The 21,354-nt window shown below is 43.2% G+C and overlaps 1 protein-coding gene across 4 annotated transcripts in view; it reads right to left on the bottom strand.

The window, feature by feature from the left end:
• Positions 1-10,384, bottom strand: part of CADM1 (cell adhesion molecule 1) — a 384,950-nt gene extending 374,566 nt beyond the window's left edge. For all 4 annotated transcript variants that reach the window (XM_049857510.1, XM_049857509.1, XM_049857508.1 and 1 more), the window contains exon 1: positions 10,215-10,384. In XM_049857510.1, coding sequence (XP_049713467.1) covers positions 10,215-10,347 — 133 coding nt within the window. In that variant the 5' untranslated portion in view covers positions 10,348-10,384. The remainder of the gene's footprint in view (positions 1-10,214) is intronic.
• Between the last annotated feature and the right edge of the window lie 10,970 nt (positions 10,385-21,354).

Raw genomic sequence — 21,354 nt, forward strand, 5'->3', positions numbered from 1 at the left:
ACATAATTTAGAGGACAGAGATAAAGCAAACAGGCAAAATGTGAAGAGTTGATACTTTTAAGGGGTATACAAGTACTCACTGTACTTTCAACTTTCCTGTGGTTTTAAATTTTTTCAAAATAAAATGAGAAAAAACAGATTGCAGCTTTCTGGAACACAGGGATCATCCTACCCAATTATGAATGTACCTAACACAGTGCCTGGTATAAAAGCAGACAGATAATTAAAAAATAACCCTGAAATGTTTATTTTGCCACTAAATGCCTTTTCGGTTAGCTAAAGAAATATTTTATTAAACAAAACATATTCAATATAGGATGCTGAATAAAATAAAATCTTCTCTGTGTTTAAAGGCTTGGTAATTTGAGACTATAATCATTGTTAGTTTCTCCAAATGGATGATTCCATTTACTTCTAAAAAACATTCACCCCAGGTGGGATCTTACTGCCACATTGTTCTTCAGTTTCACCTTACAGACAGTTGGATACTGAATTAATCCTTTCAGCACAATGTTTTTTGGTATTCCTAAACACTCCAGGGATTTACAAACGAGACTAGTAGTAGTAGTAGCCAGAGATACAACACCCACCAGTAGGTAGTGGCTGTTTTAATATAAGCCCTATATACATGTATGTAATACTTCCTTCTCAAGCATGTTCATATAGATGATCTTATTTTCTGTTTGACATTACATAAAGTAGCTTATTTTTTGCTGTTTTTAATTTGTGAGAAAAGCACCAGGCTTTACGTTCTGCAACCTAAACTGGCTATTCTTGCCAACCGGGCCCAGAGATGGAGAGATTTGCTTCAGGAACGGGAAGTGAGCAGCAACCAACATTACTAACAAAACTAAAGGAAAGGAGATAGAGGCCTCCTCACAAGGATGTGAGCTCACAAGATATGCACAAGGAAAGTGAAGTTCAGTGTCATTTAAGTTAATCTCTACTTGAACCTTTTAAGAGATAAAACCATTTGAGCAGTAATTTAGTACTAAATTAACCTGGTTTTCTCCCTCCCTATCTTTGAAGTTTTCATTGTTTAAGCAAGGGTTTCTGCAAGAGAAATGAAGCAATGTTCTTTGTCTCTTCAAAAGAAAGAATCAAGCCTGTAACTGTCTGGGTGGTCTGGCTTATCACAGGCATATTCAGCCAAGAGCCAAATACATACTGCATCTGGACACACAACTACTTCCCCCAAGACTGTTCCAAAATACTCCATGATAATCGAGTATTTATATCACTGTATTATCATGCTGCATAACCTTCTACTAACAAGAACTGAACTCTGCAGGGCAAGGATGCCAGGCAAAGAAAAAATACCAGGGAAGAATTGCAGCAGATACTACTACCAGATAAAGGCTTTCAAAAGATTTTTAAGATAACAAGTTAAGCAATTAGGCTGAGAAACAAAGGTTTCATTATTTCTTAAGCCACTTACAACTCACCCTCTATGTTATCAACCAAAATGCAAATGTGGCCAAATTCGTAGACCTGCCCTGCTGTTAGTGTGAGCTGCAAAGTCAAAAATGTGTAAAACATTACTAAGAAAAACCTGGGCTTTAGCACTTCCAGTTCCCCAGGTAAATGCTTCTTAGTAACTGTATGAACCAAACAGCATTCAAATGTGGTTGTCTCTTGGATTATCTTCTGAAAAAAAAAAATCAGCAGCTCCAGACTAGCCCCTTTGACTCTGACCCTTAAAGAAGACTTTCTACTTCTAAAGGATTTCATGTTTTGTCTGGAAGTCTTACTTTGTCAGCTTGTGATTTGTTAATTACACTATTTTCACGGAGCAATAAATTCCAATATTCAAACATCGACCACCAAAAACCAAACCAAACCAAATCCATTGCCACTGAGTTGATTCCGACTTAATAGCAACCCTACCGGACAGAGTAGAACTGTCCAACAGGGTTTCCAAGGAATGTGGCTGGTGGATGTGAACTGCCAACCTTTTGGTTAGCAGTCAGCTCTTAACTACTGCACCACCAAGGCTCCAAAAAGGCACAATATATTTTCAGCACTTTAAAGTTTAAATTTTTCATTAAAATAATGACCATAACATCCACACACTTTTGGCTTAGTGTAAAGAAATATACTCGTGTATACATCTGTAAAGCAGAGAAAGAAACATCTGTGTTGGGTGTATTTTAGGTTAAGTGCATGTTAGTGAAGCTGGAAGATGCAAAGGGAAAGTGTTTATTCTCAAGGTAGGCAAAGAGAATCAGGAATCCTGTACCTATAAATCAAGACAGTGAAGGAAAAAACAGATAAGAGCAATTTTATGTAATGGCAGCCAGCTGAAGGCTGATTGGTAGAACCACTTTCTTCCTCAGGTTCACTGGAGAATCATCAGTCTTCCAGTCCCATCAGGATTGGGCTGAAAAGTAATAAGAAATGAGGGCAATTAGAGAGGAAATGAGAGCAACTGAGGAAGGAACAACCTAGAGACAAAACAGTGTGGAATTTGAATTTGATTCAAGGTTTCTGAAAGGGAGGCATCATAATCATGTCAAGAAAAGAATTAGGGCTGCGGTAGGTAACTCAGGCTCTGACTAGCAGAGGCTAGGGGGAGTCGGGGAGAATTGGCTACACTTCTGCCGGTAAAACACGGTTTGGAGAAGATGTTGTGGGTTCCAGAGAATGTTGTGGAGAAACAACCAGCCCCATTTAATTTCAGTCCAAGAGTGAGAGCTAAGAAAGAAAAAAAAATTCCCAATTTTGGGGCCTTGGAAACCAGTATGATGGTGATGTCATTCCCTATAATGGAGGCTTGGAAGAAAGTAGATACATATGGCAGAAAGATGAAAGGGTCAGTTTTTGGTGTGTTAACTTTTAGGTTAATCCTAGCCAAGTGGAATGGTCAACAGGAGATAACAGGGCTGATGAGCTCTTTGTTTTTAGATGCGAAAGTGTCAAAGCAGGCAGATCCCCTCTCCTCTGCCCCGTAAGGATCACATAACTTAATTCCAACTTGACACTTTCCTCCAGTGCTGAAGAGCTGAAAAGGAATTAGTGCTCCTATCTTCCAGAGGAAGACTGCCAAGACCAAGATGCTTGTTCTAGACATTTTTTAAAGTCCATTCACTGGAATATAAACTTCAAACACTGAGTAGCATTTAAATATATATCACAGCACTTTCATCTCAAGCCTATTTAACATTTCTGAAATATCTACATCAAAATGTTGGGCCGAATGACTATGCTCCAGAAAAAAAAAACATCTGCTAAAAACCCTACATCTCCCTGAAGATAATCACCGTATTCAAGACACCTGTCAGTCATAAGAGGTTTTCTTAGTGCTTGCTTTCTCTCAACCTTACCTCCAAGGTTCTCTCTTTGCTGGCATGTATATAAATACTTACATCTCCATTTTTCCTAACCTAATTCAAGGCCAACTGCACCAAAGTTTTTGAGACTGAGCACTGGAAGATCTTCAAAGAGACACTGCCCAGTAACCACAGCAGCAGCTGCTGGCTAGAGCCTGCCATTTAAATCTCTGAAAAAGAAACTGTGGCTCTGAAACTTAAACAGGGAGGTGCCACTTGTAATTACAAACATTCCAGTGGGCTCCTCCCTCATTGATGGTTTCCAAACAAAGGCTTTTTATTCGATTTTGGTAGCGCTCCCCAAACCATGAATGTAGGCATTCCTTTGTGCTTTGCGAGTGGAGAGGCCAGCTCAGTGGAGGGGCGCAGAAGTCGGGTTTTTACCTGGCCAGAGCCGCTCAGAACCCTCAAACCACCTCATGTGTAATTACTTGGCTACAAACCAAAAAACCAAATGCTTCAGATTTATAAAATTATAGTCCACATTAAATACAACGTTCAAGAAAGAGCCTCTTAAACACACATACTCAAAAAAACAAACAAAAAAAAAACCTCCCATTTCGCGAATGCTGGGAAATGGAGCCAACCTATTTTCAGAGAGACCAAAAAGTTCACAGATTAACATTGATGCATTCCAATACTTCTAGCTGAAATGAAAAATTCATATTTTAAATCAATGAAGCAAATATTTAGAAGTAAAAGAAATAACCTTTTCTGTCTCTACCACCCCACACCTCTTTCCCACAAAAATTAGGACCACATACTTACAGCTGGTTGTATGGATTTCACACATCAAGAAGGCATTTTGTAATCACTTCAATTACAGAATACAGGCTGAAATTAGTACTTAGCCAGTTAGAAATGGGACAAAGATTGTTTTCTTTTAAGTGATATGTTCGCAAAAGACAAAGGCATTTATGCCATGAAAACATTTAAAGATAAATATACGAATGAGGTACCTCACAGCCATCAAACTAAAATAAGCCTTTCCTAAAGAAGTCCTCAGATAGAAGGTATTCATTATGTGAACAACTGGAAATGGCCAATCTCGCCAAGGGTGCTTTTCCATAGCACACCACAGTTGAGGGATTAGCTACAATTGCAGCGTATTTACACAACCATATTTACACAACAATAAAACTCATCTTATCCAGGCCAAACAAAACCTTGCTCAAAATAAACCAAACCATACTCAAAGGTCTCTTCAGTGTAGACAGTAATCACACTCTGACTTCACTAGTTTCTCCCTTTGCTTTTACCCAGCGAAACAACCCTCCACTCTACGTTCCTCAGTAAAGCAAAGGCGAAAACTCGGCATATCCAGTTGAGAATATGTAGATTCAAACAACGATACTGTGACTAGGCAGGTGGGGGTGGGAGCCATATCTTATATACATTTATTCTAAAAAGTAATTAAGGATGAAATAATAAGATACCCACAATTTGTTTAGAATAATCTGGGAGGAGGAGGGAGCATGAAGATAAGATTGACCATAGGTTGGTAATTCCTGAAACTGGATGATTTGGACACAAAGGTTAATTTTGGCATTCTTTCTACTTCTGTATTTGAAAATTTTCATAATGTGGAAAAAAAGGAAATGTGATCAATATTAAAAAAAAAAGTCATCTTGCAAAAACCATTTTACTGTTTTTTAAAAAAAGAGAAAAAATTATTTTCAGCTTTTTCTCTGCTTCATGAAAAGGAACAAGTGCCTGATAAGAAAATCAAGATGTGTTCTTGTTCTTGACTTAAGAACCCTTCTTTTTTACCTCAGTTATTTGGAACCAATTTTGCTATGAATAGTAATCCTTGAAAAGACAGATAAAAATCTAAGCGTGAGTCTTCTGAAGCATAGTTTTCATGTCTCTGACTTATTACAGCAACACAAATCCGGAGCTCTCCCCTATGAAGGTGCTTTTGATGACCCTGGTATCATGGCTGCCAAATAAAGTCCAGAGGTTTCCGAATCATTTGTCAAGACCAAAGAAAACCCTACCAAGAACCGGTTCTTCCTTCCTGGAGGTTATGCCTCTGATCCATGGGTTTATTACCTAGAGCCACAATTAATCTTGCTGCCTTCAGAACACAAAATATTCCTAGCCAAGATATTGTCTATTCATGATCCATATCTCTGGCTGGGGCATCCCTACAGGAAGGTGGAACAGGAGGTTCACTGGCTGGACATCAAGGGACCTGCTCCCAGTCCAGAATCTGTAGCTACCTTAGCCTTAGTTCAACTGTAAGCAAAGTCCTGCCCTCTCTGAACCACAGCTGCCTCACTTCGAAATAACAGAATTTCACCAGATGATTTCTAATACCTTCCCCCTTCAAAAATTCCTGGGTTATAAGAATCTCTAATTCCTCAGAAGGTAATATTAAGAAAGAGAGCTTTATTGCTAAAATGTTACATCTTTTATTAAATGCTTTTCATGAATATTGTATGTAGGTGAGGTTTGGGATAATTTGTATATGCATATACGTATATACGTTTTTGTATGAGCTCACGTGTGCACACGCGTGCGCACGCACACACACATACACAAACTGGTACCATTAGGTGATTATACAGGACTAATTGCTTGCAACTCAAAGCAGCAAATTTTCAGTTTCGCAACAGATGTCGCTGTGTGATTTCTCCTTTCCGTGCTGGATTTTCAGTTAAAAATGCCCATCGTAACGGTCAGCCCTAGTCTTCTCAAGAAAGACATACAGCATTTAAATTCTTTGGATTTATTTCTCATAAATCTTCTCAGTATGCTGGTAAATTTCCATTCAAATCATAGTGCCAATTGATTAGTTTGGCCCAATTTAACAAATTCTCCCACAAAAAATGAGCCTTTTGTTAAAAACACACACACAAACACAAAACCATTTTTTAAAAGGTAAATTCTAAGCGGCTGATGAGGCATTCAAATGTCACATACAGAAACCCAGAGAGAATGAGACAGTGTACATTCCTGGTAATATTATCAATTTTTTAAAGGTTGAAAGTCATTTAGCAGTACAGACCAAGGAATAATAAAAATTCACTTATGTGCAAAGGTAAAATGTGTGAGGTGTGAACAAGTCACTAAACACCAACAGCACCATTAATGATAATGAAAATTTTGGATTCTAATTTTCACCGTATTTTAAAAAAGAAATAGTAAGGCTAATATTATAATTGCAAGACATCTTACCACTCTGACATTCTCTATCAACCACTTCTTGACACATGTCATAGAAAAGTGACATCTCTTTTTCCCTTCAACCAATATATCCTCCAACTATCATCAATCTCAACAGGTAGCTAGTACTTCCCTCTGTTGAAATTCAGAGCTGGGAGAAAGGATTTCAAAATCCCCCTTTTAGACCCAAGATCTCCTACATTCTGGGATTTTAAAGGGAGAGATGAGCAGTCAGGGGCCAACTCAGATAAGAACATGAAGTCAGGAAGTCAGGGAGGAAGCGAAGTATCCTCCTGCCTGTTGGCTTCTTCCCTGTCCCACTCCCCTTTACCAGGAGGGCCACTGGGGAAAACTGGATAAAGCATGTACGACATCCATATGAATAAAGCTCTTTGTTCCAGAGAACTGCCTGCTCTTTTATTCCCCCCTTTTTCGTATTTGTTCATTTCAAAAGATTGCTCAATGGGTCTCTTGTTCCTCCAAAATGTCCCAGGCAAATAATGCAAGCTTGTCTCGTCACACAAGTCACTAAATGAAGCCTTGTGCGTCTCCGATGACACACTGTAAATATAAAGTGGCATTAATGAGGGATATTTTATCAAAGCTATCACACACAAGTGCAAGTCCCTCCTGCGGCTATTCAATTTGATGCAGGGAAGAGCAACAATAGCAAGGGCGGCACTTTTGTAAAGTCCCTATCCCCAGTACCAAGCCCCAACAGGCCAGGACAAACAAAACTCAGCCCGGGCTTCCCATCGCCACCACCAAACGCCCACCCATCAGCCATCCTCTCTAATCCTGCAAAAGATAAGACGGGGAGTTAGCAACCACTGGTTCATTCCAATCAAAAATATTATCATGCATGCACCTAAAACCTAACAGGCGTGATTTATACTGTGGAGTGAACCTAAGCGATCCCGTTTTAGCTGCTTTTGATTTAACACCCATTTCACCCAAACGCCATGGGAGGAAGGATGGGAGAAGATTTTCTCTAGGGATGAAAGATTCAGTTACCGCGGACAACAGAACCAGAACCCACTGCACAATAGTCCTAGTTAGCTTTCCCAGCGAGGATGTAAATGAAACAAGCCAAATGAAGCTAGACGGCAGCACCAACAGGTTTCTCTAACCCTGAGTGGGAACTGGAGGCCTCTGAGAAAGCTTAATATACTAAAACGGCTATGGAAGATAAATCCCGGGTGCCCACCTGAAATTTACCCCCCTCCCCACCAAGTCCAGGACCTGGGACTGAGCCAAAGACCCCCTCTCAGACTCAGCACCTTGCCATTACGCATTAAAAAAAAAGAAAATCATCTCACCCCCTCACTACAAATCAAACCCAATTACTTTCTAATTTGAACACAATCTGATAACCAACGTACAAACAGGGATGTACACAAGAGCAAGAAGCTGCTTCCATGGTAACCAGCAACGGAATTTCCATGTGGCTTTGCCTGCACGGTTGAGCTCCAGACCGCTCCTTCCGAAGTCAGCACATAATCCCTCGCCAGGAAGGCAACTTCTTACCGCCACATAGTCACAAATATGGTACTGTCGCTACTACCGGGTGTCATCAATGAGCTGGTTTGACAGGGAGGCATAATCTAATCCGAGTCTGCTGCCAAACGGCATTGCACGGCTCCCATTTTTAGTCGAAAGACAATATCCCCGACCACCGCTCCTCCCCCCCGCCCCCCGCCACCTTTTTTTTTTTTTGCAGCCAGTACAAGTCTATTGTTGCTTCTATTATGCGCCAGTTACGGAACCTTTACTCCCGCTCACGTTTAACTGACACTGGCGCTTTTTACAATGCAGCAGCACGGGGATCTCTTTCAGGAACATTTTATTGAACCCATCCAGTCAAAGACATCACCCGAAATGAAGTTGTAACCACACCGGCATCGGCTGGACTGAATTATCTCGTAACTCATAAATTAAGAATTCACAGAGGAAAAACACAAACAACATCCAGACAGTGGCATGTTAGAAAAATCCTCAGCGCTGGAAGTGAAGCTGCTGCCAGATTCCCACCCCGATACAGCCCCAGTAGGTTCCCCAGCTGAGCTCCTTTTCCAAGCCTGTATCGGGGGAAATAACCAAGCCAGCGTCCCTCAAACCCGCAGCTAGCACCCCGATACATCCCCATTTCCTACAGCGTGTCTCCTGCGGTGTTTACATAACTGTGTGTCCTCTAGCGTGTAAACAAAAGACACAGCCCAAGCGGAGAGGCGCCCCCGGGGCGTCACGGTGGCCCCAGCGCTGGGCCCGCCCGGGCCGGGGGCTCCGCAGGTGGGGGCTGAGCTCTCGGTCTTCTCCGCCACTTGTTGCTCCCGGGTCCTGCAGCTCCGGAGCAGCAAGGAGGGGCTTCGCAGGCGCAGAGCCCTGCTGCATCCCCTCCTGCACCGCCCCCGCTCTCCGCAGCTCCGTGCCGCTCGGCCCCGGATCCCCGCCCGAGCCCGCAGCAGGCGAGGCGGCCGGGGCGCAGGAACGCCGCGCGGCTGCGAGCCAGACGAGGTGGCGGGAAGCGGAGGCAGGGCGCAGCACCGCCGGCCTCCCGGCTGGGGAAGAGCGCCGGCTCCCTCCCTTTTGTTAGCGAAAGCAAACACTGCCCTCTTCTTTCCCGACCGCGCCAACGCGCTCGGCACACGGGCGGCCACACGCCGCGCTCCCACCGAGGGCTCGGCGTCTTCGGGGAACGCGCCGGGCGTGCAGAGCCGCCCCTGGGCAAATGCCCAAGACAGCTCCCCAGGCCGGGGGCGCGCGGAGGCCGGCGGGGTTCCCGCCCGGCCGCAGAGGACGCGGGCGCTCCCTCCGTCACCCTCGGCCTGCCGGAAAGGACGCGAAGCCGGGAAAGCCGGTGCCCCGGTCCAGGCCGAGGACATGTGGGGCAGGCGGCTGCGGGCTCCCGGCGGCTGCGGGCTCCCGGCGGCTGCGGGCTCCCGGCGGCTGCGGGCTCCCGGCGGCTGCGGGCTCCCGGCGGCTGCGGGCTCCCGGCCGAGGACATGTGGGGCAGGCGGCTCCGGCTCCTTCCCGCGGAGGCTGCGGGCTCCCGGCTCCTTCCCGCGGAGGCGCCAACAGCAGCCGCCCCCGCCGGGCCAGGCCGGAGAACTTTCCCCGCCTGGAGCCGGGCCAAGGAGACCCGCACGAGGGAGGGGCGGGGGCTGCGGTCCCGGCTGGAGGGGGCACAGGAGGAGGAGGAGGGATCAGACGAGCGTGGGGATGCCCCCGGCCGGCGAGGAATCGGCCACGCGGGAGGCTTCAGGGCACAGAGAACCGGGCGGGGGGCAGAGGGGCTGGAGGAGAGGGGGGCGGACGGGCAGCCCTGGGAGGTGGGAGGGCTTGCAAGTTACGGGGACAACAGCGAGTTGAGCACAGCCCGGAGGGTCTGGGGGCTGCCTTGGATGCATCCCTCTCCCTCATATTCCCCAGCCCCTCGGCCCCCGTTATCATCCCCCTCCGCACCTCGCGCCAAGCCCGGGGGAAAGGCGTGAGTGCAGCCATCCCTAAGGGCTCCGATCACACCCGGCTGGGCCAGGGGGCAGAGAATCACGGATTCCCTCAGTCTTCACCTCACCGCTGAGTTTCCTCTCCACACTCCCTCCGCTTCGGATTTAGGAAGTGGGGGAAGGTTGTCATGGAAACGTTCCCCCTCCATGGCTACGGCTACTGGGGTGCTTAAGAGGTTTAGGGGGCCGACCCGCCGGTGCCCACACCTACCTGTGGGGATCAGTGCCGCGGCCGAGAGGAGCAACAGCAGAAGCCTGAGCCGGAGCCCGGGAGGCGCCGCCGCCGCCGCCACTGCCGCTGCCGCCGCACACTGGGATCCGCTCGGCAGCACAGCACTCGCCATGTCGGGCACCTGCCTCAGACTGGCGGCCGCGGCTTCCTCCAGAGCCCGAGCGGACAACTAATGAGATGCTAATGACATGCGCTGGGGGCGGAGTCCGAGCAGACCAATCACAGCGTCCCGAGCCCAACCCCGCTCTCGCTGGACTCGCCCCCTCCCCCTCCCCGCCCCCCGGAGCTTGCGTTCGGCCGCGCGCCCGCGCCATCTAGGGGCGGGGCCAAGGGGAGGGGCGTATGCAAATATGTTTATGTTAAAATTCGTTTTTGCTTTCCCTGGATTGTTGGGATGAAGGAAGGTGTTCCCTTGGGTACCTGGCGTGTGGAGGCTCGGGCTCCAGGGGGCGGGTCTAACTTCCTGTACACCTTTGTTAGGAATGTTTATACCAAAAAAACAGCAATCGCTCTATCAGACCGACGGCTGGAGACTCCCTAGGAGGCTCCTCTGCCCGGTACTCCGAGTGCATCTGGCCTGGAAGCCAGACCTTGCAAATTTCTGTCACTCACCTTGCACAGAAGGAATAGATCTTTGGGAAGCGGGGGCTGTTCGGGAGTGCAGACTGAGAGTGCAGGTCCCCGGATTGACAAAACAATCTGGAAGAAGTGCATGCGTGCTTTGCACGTCCGGCGGCGCGGGAGAGCCAGCTCAAACAACCTAGCGGTAGACTTGGGCATAGTTGGGAGAAGAACCATGGAGTCGGGTGCTGGGCTTCTTGAGTTGGTGTCTTTGCTGTAGATTCTCAGTAAAGGTCGATCGAGAGGGTTCAGCTCAGGCTCCCCCAGCTCGCTGAGGGCCTCCTTCCTGGTTTTGAGGTATATGTGTATTTAATATACATAATATATATATGAGATTTAAGATTACACACACACAACAAAACAAAAATCTGTTCGGTCCAGGCTGCAGGGCGGATAGCAGGAGGGTGCACATAGGGTCTACCATGTTCCTCCTTCCAGACTCAAACCCAGTAACCCCTCCTCTAAGCACACAGCCCTTCCTATTTTCTCTGGTGGCCGGGCATCAACAGGTGCTTTGAGGTTTCCATGTGTCTGGGAGAGGCTCTCCCAGCTGAGATGACTTGCTTCTCGGGACTTGCTGTCCCTCCAAAATTGCCTTTGCTGTCTTTTCAACCAGGCAGCCAGTTCTCTTGTTTGTCCGCTTTTTAATTACTTATTTTCTTCTCCTCTAGAAGATCATGTGTGCTCTGACCCTCTGTTGCTCAAGCATCAAATTGAAGGACGAGCCATATTAAGTGTAAGGGTTTATAATAATTTAAGTATTCATAGAATGCAGAACAATAAGATGTAGGAAATACAATTTGCATAATAAATATCAATATCACAACAGCTAAAACAAACCATGACAAATTATCTGTGGCTAAATGACCAAGAGATCCCTGAAAGTAAATTGCTAAGTCTGAGCTATAGTCTACTGAAGCTGCACCAAACGACTTCCTTGGCCCTCTGTCCTCCTCTTGCTAGAAAAATCATAAATAAATAAATAAACCTATCAAAAAGGACTTCAAGATCTGCCAACCCACCAAATGAGTTACACTCAGAAACAGCCTACCATTATTCATTATGCATAAACTAATTCTGAGACTACCCTGTCTTCACAGCCGTGGATATTCTGCTCTGTAATTACAGGCCCCAATGCATGAACCACAGGCAGTCCTCCAGAACTCCAGGAAGCTCCAGCAGGCTAATAGCACTACATGAGGCCGGAAACCATCTCCACATGCTCACCAGAATGGTGCGCAGTCTGCAAAGTCCTACATAATCTTATCACCTCTGCAAATGAAGCTACCTGGATCAGACCAAATGCAAAGCGGAGTTTCACCAAAATCGGGGCAAAATTTGAGCCCATATATATGTTCCCAGTGATTGGCGAACTATAAAGTAAGGTCCTATGTGCCAGGAACCCTAGCACTTTAGCCCAGATCCTGGCACATAGTAATGTGAATATTTGCTATTATTATTATTATAGCATGTATTGGAGTTCCGAAATGGTGCAAATGCTTAAAGCACTTGGCTGCTAACTGAAAGGCTGGAGGTTCAAGTCTACCCAGAGGTGCCTCAGAAGAAAAGGCCTAGCGATCTACTTCCAAAAATTCAGCCACTGAAAATCCTGTGGGGCATAATTCTACTGTGACATATGTGGGGTCATCACCATGAGTCAGAATGGACTTCATGGCAACTGGTATATAGCATTTATTGAGCTCTTACTAAATGCTATGCATGCATAATCTCATTTAATTCTTGGAACAATCCCCCAAATTAGTACTTATTATCTCCCATGTTATACTTTTTAAACATGGTTAGAAAGATTAAGCAATTGCCCTAAGGTCACAGTTTCTAAGTTGCAGACAGAGTTTATGCAATTAACCACTATGATGCACTGTACCTCAATAAATATTTGTTGAGTGAATGAATAAATTTCACATTACAGTGCATGAATAATAAGCCGAGGATAGCTACATTTTTAACATAAATTGAAAATATGCCAGCAACCCGGAACCTTTTTTAAAAAATAACAGGATTGCCATCCACTCCTAAGGAAAAGCATTCCTCATGAGGCTGCATCTCCCAGAAAATCTAGCCAGGCCATAATCCACCCACACTGGAACACAGTATGGGGACATTGGGAGATGTGGAGTGTTTTCATCTCCCTTCATTCTCTTGGCAATGAACACCTACTCATATTTCCAATTGGCAAAGAATAACATGGGACATTTCTGTAAGATGCTAATGCTGTACTACTTACCTCAGCAGAGAAATGCAAATAGCTTTAAAATTTTCCACAAAAATGCCACGAGTGCCTTAAGATTAAAGAACCTGCACATTCAATTGTCGAGGTGAAGAAACTGAGTCACAGTACACCTTGAGCACTGAGTCTACATGGAAAGAAACAGAGCTGAGAATTTAGGATTAAGCTGTTGCTACTCTATCCACTAGCCACGCTCCTCTCCCACCCCCAGCTCTTTCACGCTAAAGATCTCGCCAAGTGATTTAACATATGGAACATGTGAAGAACGTATCAAATTCCTGAGGCCGCTAAACACAAGTTATGACTACTTTGGCTTTCTCATAGTAAAGCTCGTCATTTTGTGCTCATGGACTAGAACTCCTCGCCAACCATAAGTTCCAGCATTTTTTGTTTTTTCCCTTTTGCTACATGGATTTAACCAATTTTAAAAAACCAGATGGTGTTTTTGCCATTTATAACTGATAATCAATTGTTTTGTGAATTTAATTTTTCAAGAAAGAACTGAAATACTTATCAGAATTACAATTTGGGTGCTGCTTGTGTTAGGATAAAATTGCCAGAAGCACCAAGAGCCCAGCTCTTTTTTTTCTTCCCCCTGAGAAAACTTTCAAGGCTGAGAGAGAGTTATATTGCTCGCCTTCTCTTTAGTGAAGAAATGCGAGCAAACATATACAACAAATAAGCATGCTGCAAAGACAATCCATGAGTAGTAGTAACATCTTGCTTTTTTAAATGCTAATCATTTGAGTACTCATGTATAAAAAGCAACAAAGACAAGTTATTACGGAAAAGAAAACAGTATTGAGTCATCTTTTGCCCCGCTACTAGTTTTTTGAGTATCCATGGGAAAGTGGTTTAATCTCTAAGCCTCAGCTTCTGTTGTCAAAAGGTATAATAAAATTATAGTAAAATTTTGCTCCTTAGAGACTAGTATTCCATAAATTAAACTAAGTTAACAGTATATTAGAATATTAGACTGGATAATCTCTTGATTTTTTTTTTCTAGTAGACAGCTTTATATGCTTAGATTAAGACTAAGGAGCTCATTTCTGAGGGTATCAGTCTATAAATCTTTATGAAATACAAAGCCAGATAAATCCATATTCCTAAATGAGTAATCAAACACTTTACCCACAGGTTTATCCTTCTAAAATCATAGAGTTGACAGTAAACTCTAAAATATCAAGTGGTGAATATCAGTTTGAAGGAAAGGGAATTGCTGAAGTAGGTTGCAGAAAACACATAAACTGGGTCAAGGAACAACCCCAATTCCCACTGAAAGAAAACTCGCCATAGGGACCCAAATCATAGTTTGTTCCAATCAGATATTAAGGAATATATCCAGTTTTACATGGCTGATCCAAATTTATACTCAATGTATACTCATTAGAAAAACATTTGTAGAGCACCGCCAACGAAACAGTCACTGCTGAGCACTGTGAGTACAGAGATGAATGAGGAACTACATCCACTACCAAGGGACTCACAGTATATTAGGGGAGACAGACAGACACCAATAATCACTGAATATGGTAAATGTTTTTATAATATCTGCACACAGCTGTACGTGAACAGAGAAGGGAGGTGCCTATTTATACCTAGAGGGGCAGGTGTGAATGTGTATAGAGAACAACAGCAACAAAAAAATCACACAGGAAAATATTCTTGAGTGGAGTCTTGAAAGTTGAGCAAGACTGCACAAGGTAAACAAGGATACTTTTGGGGGAGAAGGAAGGTAAGGCTGGAAGGGGGGCGTCATTTAAAAGGCTTGAGAGAACACGGTGTACATTTGGGAAGTGGTAAATAGAATGGCTGGGTCACAGGCTGCCAGAAGACAAGTGGCAAGAGAGGAAGCCTTGTTGACCAGAGACGGCCTTGTTGACATACTGAAGGGTTTGGATTGTTTAGTGTGGGCAATGGAAACCTGCTGAATGTAAATCTGGTGAGATTTGCCTTCTAGAAAGATTATTCTGGTGGTGACATAGTAGAAAATTCTTAAGATGAATCCTAGATCTGTGGTTTCAGCATTTGAGTGGATGTTGGTATCAATTCACCCAAGACCTATGTGGGGTGTAGAACAGATTCGTTTATTGTTTCTTTGAAGGATGGGAAATAGGAGGAAAATGATAGTTTCACTTGGAGACAAGTTGGTTCTGAGGTGTCTATGAAATATTCAGGAGCCCTGGTGGCACAGTGGTTAAAGCTCCCAGCAGCTAACCAAAAGGTCTGCAGTTCAAACCAACCAGCCACTGTACGGGAAAAAGATGTGGCAGCCTGCTTCTATAAAGATTTACAGCCTTGGAAACCCAATGGGGGAGTTCTACTCTGTCCTGTAGGGTTGCTATGAGCCTGAATTCATTCAATGGCAACGGGTTTGGTTTTGGTTTGGGATGAAATATTCAGCCAGGCAATTAATAATCTGAAATGCTGGTCTAGAACTCAGGAAGGAGACTGAGCTGGGAGTCATCAACATGTAGGTGGAAGTTGAAGCCATAGACTTGATTGGTTAAGGTCACCCAAAGATAGTGTATTGAAAAAAATAAATAAATAAGCAAGGGGTACTGCTATGATGAACACTAATAAGCTTGAGAAAGAAGATCATAGGGATAAAGAAAGAACAAAAAGAGTGCTAAACAAGGAAGCTAAAGACACTGAAGGGGCAGTGGTTAACTACGTCAATTGCTATAGAGAGGTCAGTATCAAGAGTGGACGCTAGGTAAAATCCTTGTACACTGAGGTAACAGTATGTGACTAGCCTCACACTTGGTGTAAACAGTTTGGTTAAAGTTTGACTAAACAAGGAGAGGGCTATGTACTAATTTTGTTTATCTTGCCAGTAGCGCAGGAAGGTGTGATTTGCTAGTGATTTTCTAATACCAAAGAAATAACTTTAGAGTTTTTCAATTTGACATTCAATTTCATTGACGCTGACAGACAGCCTTGGGTGGGATAGAGGGATTGTTGCAACTGAGGTAACTCGACTAATTATCACATCTAGACCTTAGTTTTTAATTCCAAACTAAAATATGATTGGTCATGATGCTGAAAAAGTTTTCTCTCACACTTTAAAAGTCACATTTTCCTGATAGCATATTGTAGTTGTCAGATCTGGCTTTGTGATAATTCCAGAGCAGAACAGCACAACTTCCCAGGCATCAGGATTTCAGCAAGCTCCATTAAAAACTGATATTGATATCTATAGATTTTCATAAAGCTGCAAATATAAAACATCCATATTATGAATATGAGATCATATCGCTCACACTGCTAAAAGGTGACAATGGTAATATAACTTTTTGTAATATGAGTTGTAAACAGGAAAAGTTCTGAATAGAAATTGTTTTGATAATCTATCTTGCAGTCCCAAACTGGAAAAAATTTTAGGAGAATGGCCTCTAACGCCTGCCCTTGGTATCTTGTGATGGCCCTGTCCAAGTGTCCATGTTTTTTTTTATGCTTTTAGATGACACTGAAATTCCTCAGCTACATTTTTAATTGGATATTGTAATTTTGTTTCTTCTTTTTGGTTATTCCTGCCTGACTAGTGGGCTACTTAGAGCTTTTGTATTTTTGCATCAAAGTGCCCATGTTTATTTATTCTTCAATTCCATCAACTTAAATCAAACCACTGTCTGACTCACAACAAACACCAAACCCTAAATTTTCAAAGGACTTCATGTAGTTTAGCAATGCAACTCACATTAAAGTCAATGTCTGCCTAAATCCCATATAACTCTTTGAAAATGTGGGAGTTTGTCAAAAGGGTTCCAGAAGAGGAATAATCACCTGACTCTTCTCCAGGTTTAAGTAGGTTTTTTTTTTTTTTCTTCCTTAAAAGTTGTTTCAGCTCTCTAAGGATGCCTTTCTACCAGCTGGCAGAAACCCCACTTAGTGCTTTGAATATCTTCTTTTACCTGTTCCCAGATCGTGAAGAACTGAAGTTCAGTTTGTTTAAAGGCTGTGTTTTGAAAAAAAGCAAGGCTTAATTTCAGTCTTTCGTGTTCATTGACAGCATTGTCACTTGCTAAGCTATTTCTCCAAGACTTTCTTTACAGTACTAATATCTCTCTATATATTTTATTTATGTGGCTTGGTCTGTGATGAATAACACATTTATGCAAAAATCTCAATATATCTACAAAATGCCAGTACAAAGAATAGGCATACTCTCCTACACTGCAGTTAATAAAATGCGGTAAATAGCATATAGTTTCCGAGGCAATCAGTACAGTTCACGACTTCAATTACAAAAAACCCTTATGATTTCTAATAATTGTTATTTATCTTTCATTTGAAGGGCTCCTTTTGGCTGTATCAGCTTTGGCCTAGAAATAGCATTGTCAGTGGGGAAAGTATACAGCCGCTGTTCACCACGTAAGGATGAGAAACAGAAATTGAGTATCAGGACCCTAGAGCTAACTACTCTTCCTGAAGAGCTACTCCATGGGACTTTGGATTGATTTTATTTGGCTATGCCAACCACTCAGGTCCTCCCTCCAGAGTCAATTACCTGGCTTCTCGGTTCATACAGTCAACCTGAGGGGTACATTTTGCTTGCTAATGTAAAGAAGGAGAAAATCTCCTGAAGTCCATTCAAACTTAGAAAAGGTTAGAAATTACAAGTTGGTAAGGGTTCTGGTGTATTAGTCTCCTAAAGGCGCACTTTAGAAAGCAGGGTAATCTAAACACCAGATGCCACCAACTCTTTTCATCTGATTCCATTCCTGTTTGTCCATAGGACAATCCTGAGGGGACCCCCCACCCAAGTCCATTTGCCCACCCCTCCGTCTCCAAACAACTCTATGGGGCAGTTCTACTCTGCCTGTAGGGTCACTATGAGTCGGAATCAACTCGACGGCACGGGTTTTTTTTTACTGGGTCCATCTCCAAGCAGTGACATTCTATATAGACGCCTTTGGATCCATGTCCTGCTCCGGGAGAATCCCTCAAAGAAGCCAAAATTTGCTATCCAAAGAACCTGGGAACATCATAATTGACATTTAAGTGGCTCTGGTTACCATGACGTGATGGCAACTAACAACAGTAAATTCCTTCTTCTCAAACTTACGAGGCGTTTATCCACACTTGTATTCAGGGTAACAGTATTATCCTGGTAAATTACATGTGCTCAGCATCTACTGCCAATGTTGCTGTTGCTAGTTGCTGACGCATCGACTCCAACTCATGGTGGCCTTATGTACTAAAGAAAAAAATGTTGCCCAGTCCTGTGCCAGCTTCATGGTTATTGGTATGTTTCGGCCTGTTGCTGCAGCTATGGTGTCAGTCCATCTCATTGATGGTTTCCCTCATTTCCACTGACCCTCTACTTTATGAAACATGATGTCCTTTGTCCTTTTTCTGGTGATTGCTCTTTTCTGATGACATGTCCAAAGTAAGTAAGGTGAAGTCTTGTGATCCTCACTTGTAAGGAGCACTCAGGTTGTATTTCTTCTAAGGCTAATTTGTTTGTTCTTCTGACAGTCCACAGCATATTCAGTGTTCTTTGCCAATGCCGTAATCAGAATGCATCAATTCTTCTTCTGTCTTAGAATTTCTGATTTACAGTACACAAAATTTTTGCTTCCACCCCCTCTGGGTTGGCAATGTGGCTCATCCATGGGCTTTTACTCACTAAGTGTTTTATTATGAAGATAAAAAAGGAAAAAATAATGAGCCCCCCTAGCCCCCTTCCCCCTCCTCCATTGAATTCAATGATAAAACCAGGTCTTTTGAGTTTGAAGAAATTCTATTGAGGACCTAAAGGCTTGTCATCGTGGCAGCATCACTTCTTCATTATCTGATTCTTTTCTCAAGTGGAAGCGCTTTACAGAAAATCATATTCTTTCAAAACCAATGATAAAGAGGTATTTGGAATAAACAGAAGAGCCCCTAGTCCGTGAATACCTCAGATGGCCATGGGTTGTGACTTTTAAAGCCAGTTCCAAAGAACTCAGCCTTTTTATCATCAAATATTCCAAATTAATTCACCGAGCCATACAGATGGGCTCTCTCTCCTCCCTAAAATTGTCTTTAAAATCACTGAGGTTTACACTGCTTTCCATACAGAAATGGAGGGGTGGTTATTGCTAAAGCCTTCTTCTTTTTTTACGATATCACTGATCTATTTATTTCAAGTAACTGAGAGAAGAGATATGTTCTGCAGAGGACACAAGGGCTGCAGCTAATTCAGCCATCAGGTGCACAACATTAGCTCAGCTCAGTGACCCAGGGTCTGGGAGACTCCAGCCTGCCCATTTCTGTTTCTCAAAGGCAGGCTAAAAATCACCCAAACGAAACTGGTTTGCTGAATCGGGTTACTATGGCCAATTCCATATTTTCATAAGATTGCCCCTTTACTCTGAAAGACATTGCAAATAAACACCAAAAAATAAAAAAGGAAAAAAAAAACCCACCTTCTCCCTAAAAAGACACAAATCTAAAGAAATCTTAGCAGCCTTGTGCCCTAACATTCCTTCCATCATCTGTGACATCAGGCTCCAAATCTCAGAGTCCCTGAGGGGACATCTAGAGAACAACCTAGAAGTCACGGTAGGGTGACTATGACCATAGCCTCTTACTTACTAATCAGCAATCTTTTTATTTCAGGATTTGAACAGGGTGTCTTTTTAGGTCTCTTTACCTAAACTAAAAACCAAACCAAACCCATTGCCACTGAGTTAATTCTGACTCATAATGACCCTAAGAAACAGAGTAGAAGTTCACCATAGGATTTCCAAGGAGCAGCTGGTGGATTCGAACTGCCAACCTTTTGGTTAGCAGCTGAGCTCTTAACCACTCTACATACGTACAAGTTGCTGTCAAGTTGCCTATGACTCATGGCGATCCTATGTATGCAGAGTAGAACTGTTTTCCATAGGGTTTTCATGGCTGTGACCTTTCAAAAGCACATCACCAGGCCTTTCTTCCAAGGCACCTCTGGGTGGGTTCAAACAGCTAATTTTCATTAGTAGTTGAGCACTTAATCGTTTCTGCCACCCAGGGACATTTTTAGGTCCCTAAACTCCCCCTCTTCATAAAATACACCCTTTACAGACACTTTGCATTTCAGTTAAACCCTCTACTCTTGAAAGAATTATCATTTTTTGAAGGTTAGTTATTCCTTCTATAGACCATTAAGCCTGTCTATTTAGGGAAAAAAATGCAAAAGGGAGACCAGCAGGAAGGAAATAAGATTAAGAGCTTCTGGGGGAAAAAAAAAAAAAAGATTACGTGCGTTAGGTTGCCTTTCCTTACCTGCATAATCTTTTCCTTTTTTTTTAGAAGCTCTTCCTTTTTTACTCCATTGATGAACATATCACCCAAAAGGCCCTTTCTGTCAGAAGAACTTGAAATAGGCTTATTTTGATTTTAAAAAGGTTAAGGGGACATTATTTGAATGTTTCCTGAGGGGATCCATATTGTCAAACTACTTCACCAGATAAAAGAAATAATAAAGATAGGACCTGTATTCAAATGGTATATTTCTATTTTTAATTCGTTAGTTTGAAATGCATTTTGACAAAAGTATACAAATTTTAATCAGAGCTGAGAAGAATGGGATAGGGGAGAGAAGCATCAATATTTCCCTGAAGGCTTAAGACTTTTTTTTCTAATATCTCTCTCCACGTAACTCAAATGTTGAATGGACTTGCCTTCATCTTCCTTTGAAATTGCTTTCCTGGGTATTTTTAAATTAATCAGTCAAGCAGATATTTATTGACCAATATCTATGTTAGGCACTGAGAAAGATACAAAGCTGTAAAAGACAAGATCTCTTATCTCAAAGACCTTTATAAATGAGTTAAAGAGGTTGTTGTTGTTAGGTGCCATTGACTTGGTTCTGACTCATAATGACCCTGTGTACAACAGAATGAAACATTGCCAGATCCTGCGCCATTCTCACAATCATAGCTATGTTTGAGCCCATTGTTGCAGCCACTGTGTCAATCCATCTTGTCGAGGACCTTCCTTTTTTACCACTGACCATCTACCTTACCAAGCATGAGATCCTTCTCCAGGGACTGGTCCCTTCTAATAACACGTTCAGAGTACATGAGATGAAGTCTTGTCATCCTCAATTACAAGAAGCACTCTGGCTGAACTTCTTCCAAGACAGACTTGTTTGTTCTTCTGACAGCCCATGGTCTATTCAATATTCTTCGTCAACACCATACTCACAGGCTTCAATTCTGCCAGTCGTCCTTATTCATTGTCCAGCTTTTGCATACATACGAGGCAGTTGAAAGTACC

Source organism: Elephas maximus, chromosome 17, assembly GCF_024166365.1.
Source record: "Elephas maximus indicus isolate mEleMax1 chromosome 17, mEleMax1 primary haplotype, whole genome shotgun sequence".
Classification (NCBI taxonomy): Eukaryota; Metazoa; Chordata; class Mammalia; order Proboscidea; family Elephantidae; genus Elephas; species Elephas maximus.